At 45.6% G+C, this 8,609-nt stretch overlaps 1 protein-coding gene across 1 annotated transcript in view; it reads right to left on the reverse strand.

The window, feature by feature from the left end:
* Nucleotides 1–6,791: 6,791 nt before the first annotated feature.
* Nucleotides 6,792–8,609, reverse strand: part of gabra5 (gamma-aminobutyric acid type A receptor subunit alpha5) — a gene marked incomplete at both ends in the record, with an annotated part of 15,236 nt that continues 13,418 nt past the window's right edge. Inside the window, 3 exons of the mRNA XM_079221085.1 lie at nucleotides 6,792–7,100; nucleotides 7,697–7,908; nucleotides 8,342–8,494. Coding sequence (XP_079077211.1) covers nucleotides 6,792–7,100; nucleotides 7,697–7,908; nucleotides 8,342–8,494 — 674 coding nt within the window. The remainder of the gene's footprint in view (nucleotides 7,101–7,696; nucleotides 7,909–8,341; nucleotides 8,495–8,609) is intronic.

The following is an 8,609-nucleotide window of genomic DNA, read 5'->3' on the forward strand; positions in this document are numbered from 1 at the left end:
ACTGGACCTGTAGACTGGACCTGTAGACTGGACCTGTATACTGGTACTGGACCTGTAGACTGTACTGGACCTGTAGACTGGACCTGTATACTGGTACTGGACCTGTAGACTGGACCTGTATACTGGTACTGGACCTGTAGACTGGTACTGGACCTGTATACTGGACCTGTAGACTGGACCTGTAGACTGGTACTGGACCTGTAGACTGGACCTGTAGACTGTATGGACCTGTATACTGGACCTGTAGACTGGACCTGTAGACTGTATGGACCTGTAGACTGGTACTGGACCTGTATACTGGACCTGTAGACTGGACCTGTAGACTGGTACTGGACCTGTAGACTGGACCTGTAGACTGTATGGACCTGTATACTGGACCTGTAGACTGGACCTGTAGACTGTATGGACCTGTAGACTGGTACTGGACCTGTATACTGGACCTGTAGACTGTACCTGTAGACTGTATGGACCTGTAGACTGGACCTGTAGACTGTACCTGTAGACTGGTACTGGACCTGTAGACTGGACCTGTATACTGGTACTGGACCTGTAGACTGGACCTGTATACTGGTACTGGACCTGTAGACTGGTACTGGACCTGTAGACTGTATGGACCTGTAGACTGGTACTGGACCTGTATACTGGACCTGTAGACTGGTACTGGACCTGTAGACTGGACCTGTAGACTGTATGGACCTGTAGACTGGTACTGGACCTGTAGACTGGACCTGTAGACTGGTACTGGACCTGTAGACTGGACCTGTAGACTGGTACTGGACCTGTAGACTGGACCTGTAGACTGTATGGACCTGTAGACTGGTACTGGACCTGTAGACTGTATGGACCTGTAGACTGGTACTGGACCTGTAGACTGGACCTGTAGACTGTATGGACCTGTAGACTGGTACTGGACCTGTAGACTGGACCTGTAGACTGGTACTGGACCTGTAGACTGTATGGACCTGTAGACTCTGAGAGACCTCCACCCACAGCGAGTCCTCCGTGGGGTCCAGTGCGGTGAGGGACTCAACAGAACCTTCAACTAAATAAACACAAATAAACTCACTAATGAAATCAATATATTTATTAGACGGACTAAAATAAAACATTTTAAATAATAAAGCCAATAATAAATCTGTTCCATTATTTTGAATTATAGATTCATTAAACTTTATTGATCTCTCTCTCTCTCTCTCTCTTGTTTGTAATTCATTTCTAAACAATTAAAAACAAACAGACATAAAAACTAAAGAAATATAAACTAAACACTCCATGAATCATGTATATATATATATATATATATATATATATATATATTTATATATATATATATATATATATATATAAAAGCTCAGGAGTTGGTCAGGAGTAAAAACAACCGCCTCTGAGCTCATGACATCACGATGACGTCATGAGCTCAGGAGTTGATCAGGAGTACAACACCGGACTCAACAGTTCTCTGCTGGCGCCCTCTGCTGGTTCACAGGAGATCTGCAGCGCACAGTTTACTGAAGTTATTCTACAGGAAGTTCCTTCATAAGTCTCTTTGATTCATAACTAGTATATTATATTCAATTCAATTCAATTCAGTGTATTTTATACAGCCCAACATCACAAATACAAGTTTGCCTCAGAGGGCTTTACAATCTGTAACATGACATCCTGTCCCGGGACCTCACATCGGATCAGGAACAACTCCTCAGTAAAGATAGTAAAAACCCTTTCACAGGGAAAAAGGGGAAGAAACCTGAGGGAGAGCAACAGAGGAGGATCCCTCTGCCCGGATGGACAGAAGCAATAGATGTCATGTGACCAGAATGAATAACGTAACGGAGTTACAGCACATTACATGAATATGACAGAAATGATTCATATAATGAGTAGTAGGCATGGTCCATGATCCAGATAGCCACGACCCATTAAGCAGAAGGAGGTAGAGAGGAGGGGCATCCCAGGGGCAGTGGGAGGAGAAAGCAGGGCCATGGCAGCTGGCAGGACGGCTCCAGGCCAGTTCATCACAGAGACACTACTACTGTAGTGTCTCTGTGATGCATAACTAATATACTATATGTAGTGTCTCTGTGATGCATAACTAATATACTATATGTAGTGTCTCTGTGATTCATAACTAATATACTATATGTAGTGTCTCTGTGATTCATAACTAATATACTATATGTAGTGTCTCTGTGATTCATAACTAATATACTATATGTAGTGTCTCTGTGATGCATAACTAATATATTATATGTAGTGTCTCTGTGATGCATAACTAATATACTATATGTAGTGTCTCTGTGATGCATAACTAATATACTATATGTAGTGTCTCTGTGATTCATGTGGGGTAATAAGGTACTATGAGCTCTCTAGTGGGGTTGGAACACTTTAATTACATTCACCTGCCGCAATATATAATAATTCATTAAGTACTTTTTTATATACCTTTTTCATTCCGTCTGTATATTTAATATTGCTACTGTATTCTCTTTACGGTTTTATTACTGTTTTTTTTATCACTGTTTATTTATATTACTTTGATTTTCATCTACTATGTGTCTCTTGTGTGCTCTGCTGCTATAATCCTGCAATTTCCCCACTGAGAGACTAATACATGCTATGAGGCTGAAACCTCTGGGTTCACAGCCCACCACCACTGGGTTCACAGCCCACCACCACTGGGTTCACAGCCCACCACCTCTGGGTTCACAGCCCACCACCACTGGGTTCACAGCCCACCACCACTGGGTTCACAGCCCACCACCACTGGGTTCACAGCCCACCACCACTGGGTGGCAGCAGAGCCTCTCGTTCCATCAACAGAGATGAAGGCATGTTTTATCTCAATATGAACTGTGCATTTATTTATTTATTCATCAATCTGTGGAATCTCACAGGAGAGAAAACAAAAACCTCAAGGAGACTTTTAACATTGACTTTGACCAATAACAGCAGATGGGTGGAGTCAGTGAAGCTTTAATGGAAACCAGTTATGCATAACAAGTAAAAAAGAAAACAAAGTACATTTTTACTAAAATAACTGAATACTGAATCATATTCAGAGAGCACTGTGCTTCCAGAGATGGGGGCGGAGCCAAAGAGAATCAGAGCCATGTGGAGAAAAGACTATTGCAGAAAGGATCAAATCTGCATAAAAAGACAACAAAATGAAAGTTTACATTTATTTCCATAAACAAAAGTCATTAATTATATGAGCATTATTTATTGCTTCAGATATTTGCATTTAAAGAGCAGCCTGCACCTAAAATACAAAACAACTGTGTGTGCGTGAGTGTGTGCGTGTGTGTTTGTGTGGGTTTGCGAATGTGTGTGTGTGTAAATAGAGGCCACACGGAAGGCTTGAAGTCACATGATCACATTCAGAGTTCTGGGGAACGTGAGGCTGTAAACGAATGTGAGGGGCGTGCATGTGAGGGCTGTGCATGTGAGGGGCGTGCATGTGAGGGGCGTGCATGGGAGGGGCGTGCATGTGAGGGCTGTGCATGTGAGGGGCGTGCATGTGAGGGCTGTGCATATGAGGGGCGTGCATGTGAGGGGCGTGCATGTGAGCGGCGTGCATGTGAGGGGTGTGCATGTGAGCGGTGTGCATGTGAGGGCTGTGCATGTGAGCGGCGTGCATGTGAGGGGCGTGCATGTGAGTGGCGTGCATGTGAGGGCTGTGCATGTGAGCGGCGTGCATGTGAGGGGCGTGCATGTGAGGGCTGTGCATGTGAGCGCCGTGCATGTGAGGGGCGTGCATGTGAGGGCTGTGCATGTGAGCGGCGTGCATGTGAGGGGCGTGCATGTGAGGGGCGTGCATGTGAGCGGCGTGCATGTGAGGGGTGTGCATGTGAGGGCTGTGCATGTGAGCGGCGTGCATGTGAGGGGCGTGCATGTGAGGGGCGTGCATGTGAGCGGCGTGCATGTGAGGGCTGTGCATATGAGGGGCGTGCATGTGAGGGGCGTGCATGTGAGGGGCGTGCATGTGAGCGGCGTGCATGTGAGGGCTGTGCATGTGAGCGGCGTGCATGTGAGGGGCGTGCATGTGAGCGGCGTGCATTTGAGGGCTGTGCATGTGAGCGGCGTGCATGTGAGGGGCGTGCATGTGAGCGGCGTGCATGTGAGGGCTGTGCATGTGAGCGGCGTGCATGTGAGAGCTGTGCATGTGAGCGGCGTGCATGTGAGGGGCGTGCATGTGAGGGGCGTGCATGTGAGCGGCGTGCATGTGAGGGGCGTGCATGTGAGCGGCGTGCATGTGAGGGCTGTGCATGTGAGCGGCGTGCATGTGAGGGGCGTGCATGTGAGCGGCGTGCATGTGAGGGCTGTGCATGTGAGCGGCGTGCATGTGAGAGCTGTGCATGTGAGCGGCGTGCATGTGAGGGGCGTGCATGTGAGGGGCGTGCATGTGAGCGGCGTGCATGTGAGCGCCGTGCTTTGGACAAAGCCCGGCTGGCTGTTTCCATCTTTATGCTAAGCTAAGCTAACTGTCTGGTTGTGCAGACTAATTAAAGTCTTGACAACGAAGCAAAAAACAACACCTAAGTCATCCTTTAAAGTAATAACATGTTTCATGTATTTATGCTAAGCTAAGATAACTGGCGTCTGGCTGAGGGTTCGTATTTATTGAACAGACTCATTTAAGAAGCAAATAAGCGGGAGAAATATCTATGTTAAGCTAAGCTAACCGGTTTCTGGCGGTAGCCTTATAGTGGTATCAATCTGAACATCTTATACTTGGAAATATTGCAAAAAAGAACATTTCCCAAAATGTCAGACTGTTCCTTTAAGATAAGACTCATTTTATGGAACTTTGTTTCAAGACCATATAGATTTTGCCTAAAAATAACAAACCATGGTTTGAAAACAATAACGGTGAAAATTTAATAACCGTCGTGACTTTTAGTCTCTTTGATTATCCCGATGAGCTCAAAGCATCCAAAGATTTATCAAGAACATATGCAAATTATTATCAAAGCTCAGAGAAACTACAAACTGATCTAAAAATGAAGCAAGCGTTTAAAACAAAACAGACACGTTGTACATTCTGTCAAAAATTGCTAAAGCTCAAGCTATTCTGCTCGTGTTTGAGGATGATAATCAGGAAAAACTGGTAATTCAAAATGTAGAGAAAGAAAAATAACAAAAACAGACGATGATTCAGTGAATCTGTTTACAAGCACCAAATATTACACCCTCATTCTGAAAAAAGACAATGTGTGTTTACATGGTTAATGGAGATGAATGTTCCCGTTCTCAGCTGTTTATATTCAGATTAACGTAGAACGACCTCTTCCTCCTCCTCCTCCTCCTCCTCTTCCTCAGTGAATCCCTCGTGGTTCTCTCGTGTGTCTGACGGGTCGATGTCCTCAACGTCCTTCATCACGTCTAAAGAAGTCAAAGTGGAACATCAGGAGCTCACAGATGTTTCATCAGCGAGTTCCAGCGGTGGAGGAATCAGACTCCCTCTTTCATTCCCTTAGACAGCTTCTCTACAAGTTATATACATACATACATATATATATATATATATATATATATATATATATATATATATATATATATATATATATGTATATATATATATATGTATATATATATATATATATATATGCTAGACACATATCTCACATAAGAACGTCTCTACATCATCCATTCACTAGAAGAACTACAGATACAAAAACAATATCATGTTTACATTCAAAATATTGTCATATTCAGAATAATAATGGAATATTCGGACGCTAGTAAACGTAGTCAATGAGTGTAGCTTCTGCATGAGATTTCAGTGCATTTAAAATGAGTTCTCACACTCTGAAGGCAACACATTTAGCATGGCTATTCATCTGCTTTTAACAAGGAAGCAAAGTCCCCAATGTTCCCCGGGCCCGGCCGCGGACCCCCGGACCTCCAGCCAGTCTGTACAGTGAGAGCTACTCGGGAGTAGTGACACATTCAGAAATGTAGTTTTGCATAGCATTTGGCCGGGCCGTACCATCATCTGCTGGAAACTCGAGGAGAAAATATAAATGCCAAATGCTAAAATTGTAAAATATCAGAATTTGACAGAAACTAACCAGTGACTCGAGTTCTGAAAATGAGATGAAAGAGTCTTTAAATCGTAACTCAAGACAACATGAAGCTGACAGACATGCAATGGTATCCAATGACCTACAAAAACACTTGCATTGACCTCTTTACACCGGGCATTAAGACGTGTCTCGCATTCAGATCGTATCTCGATGTGATTCCAGCTGATTACATTCACTGAACTGGAAACGATCGGTGGATCCGCTCGGCTCAAACAACCAAACGTCGCTTCCTCTTCCTGTTCGTATTGTAGCCAGGAATGCTCACCATTTACTGAACTGCGTCGTCATACATGGCTCAGTCGTGATGTGAAGTTTCACTCGTCTCGACTCACGAATGTCTTGAAAATCTATCTCGACAAGCTTTTTGCTTCTCCGCAGATTTTGGAACACTCGTGCAAGATTACGTGTTTCCTCCCACATAAAAGTTGGATGTGGATTGGAAACAAGGTCGCTTTTCCACGCGTGTTCTACGGGGTTTGTTGGGCGGTCGATCAGATCACGATCCGTCCTCAACGCGTGTCGGGTGCATTGACACCTGCACAGCCAAGAGGTCAAGCGCTATCCGACTGTCATGCGGTCACCCAAACCGCATTTTAATGCCCGGTGTAAAAGGGGATTCTACGATACAAGGACTAAGTGGAGTTGGTTTTGTTTGCGTTCCAGTTATGAAATCCTGAAGCGGTTGTCACGAGGTCGAAGATCTTAAACGGCTCCTTTGATCACTGGTTCCCTGTTGAGGTACGTGGCCCAGTACACCAGATTGAAGGTCCCAAACAGCAACGGGAACACGATTCTGGACATCTTGTCGATCTTGCTCACGCTGTTGTAAGTCTTTTTGGGGTCCGGAACCTTAGTTTCAGAGGGCTTGAGCAGAACCGCCGTGCTGTTGGAGATGGTGGAGATGTTGGAGATGGTTGAGATGGACGCGTCCTTCGAGAGGTTGGTCGTGTAGTTCACGGCGGACGGACAGGAGTTGTTTGGCTTTTTAGACAGAGCCAAAGGGTCCTTCTTCTGTGGGGAGAAAGAAACACATTGATAGAGCGGACACACACAATGCTGCACAACTCACTGAACATAATGAAACAGGAAGTGAGCAAACCAGGCACACAAAGTCACGAAGAGAAGGATGGAAGATGGCCCAAGGAGGTTGATCGATGTCCCTATATTGTATTTCATGTTCTCTATGTGTGATGGTTGTTTGTGTAAGTTGTGTCTTTCTGACTGTGGATGGTAGTCATCGGGACGTCACCCATCGGTTCGTGGAGAGCGGTTATGAAGCCTCGAGTTCAGCAATTTTGCCGTCGCCATCTTGTTTTTTCACAACCAGTGAACAGGAAGTGACCATATCTGGACTGAGGAGGAGTGACGTAGAGACACCGTATACGTCTCTGGTGTCGACCTGTTAATCAGTTTGTAGCCCCGCCCTAAAGCATCCACTGCTATGTATATATGAAAAATGACAGCCAAACATTCACACAAACAAGCATGTTGAACAATATTTAACATTATAATCGTGGGGACTCCAAGTCCCCAGAATACACCGTTTAACTGGTTGGTCCCCACAATACCAATCAGCCAGGTTCTGCGTCTTCACACACGCTAAACACCTTGGGCTGTTGGGCCTCCATTGCCTTCTTTCCATCCCAGGCCCAGCTCCTCTTGGTGAAGTAGTTGACCGTGGCGAACTCGATGAGCGCGGAGAAGACAAAGGCGTAGCACACGGCAATGAACCAGTCCATGGCGGTGGCGTAGGCCACTTTAGGCAGCGAGTTCCTAGCGCTGATGCTGAGGGTGGTCATGGTGAGGACGGTGGTCACACCTGGAGGAGAAACCGGTGTTACTTTTTACTCACCAGACTGCTTTTACCTCCGACTGATTAAGTCGGATTAATTGATTGTTCTGATCAGGAGAGAGAATGCAGCTTTAACACATGAAGCATAGACTTCTATACAACCAGAGGAGTCGCCCCCTGGTGGTCAGGAGAGAGAATGCAGCTTTAACACATGAAGCATAGACTTCTATACAACCAGAGGAGTTGCCCCCTGGTGGTCAGGAGAGAGAATGCAGCTCAAACACATGAAGCATATACTTCTATACAACCAGAGGAGTCGCCCCCTGGTGGTCAGGAGAGAGAATGCAGCTTTAACACATGAAGCATAGACTTCTATACAACCAGAGGAGTCGCCCCCTGGTGGTCAGGAGAGAGAATGCAGCTTTAACATGTGAAGCATAGACTTTACTGGCCGACTCACCAAAGACGGTCCGCGCCGGCACAGACTCCCGGTTGAGCCAGAAGGAAACCTGCGACAGGATGACGGTCATGAAGCACGGCATGTAGGTCTGGATGACGAAGTAGCCGATCTTCCTCTTCAGGTAGAAGTGAGCCATCATCACGGTGTATTGACCTGCAGGGGAACAACGGGACAAAGGAGGAGGAGCTGTGATTTATTAGACTCCTCCTCAGAACTGAATGTTTACTTTCATACACACATTATAATATTTCATCCACTCAGATGGGCT

The sequence above is a fragment of the Taurulus bubalis genome (genome assembly GCF_910589615.1).
Source record: "Taurulus bubalis genome assembly, chromosome: 7".
In the NCBI taxonomy this organism is placed as follows: Eukaryota; Metazoa; Chordata; class Actinopteri; order Perciformes; family Cottidae; genus Taurulus; species Taurulus bubalis.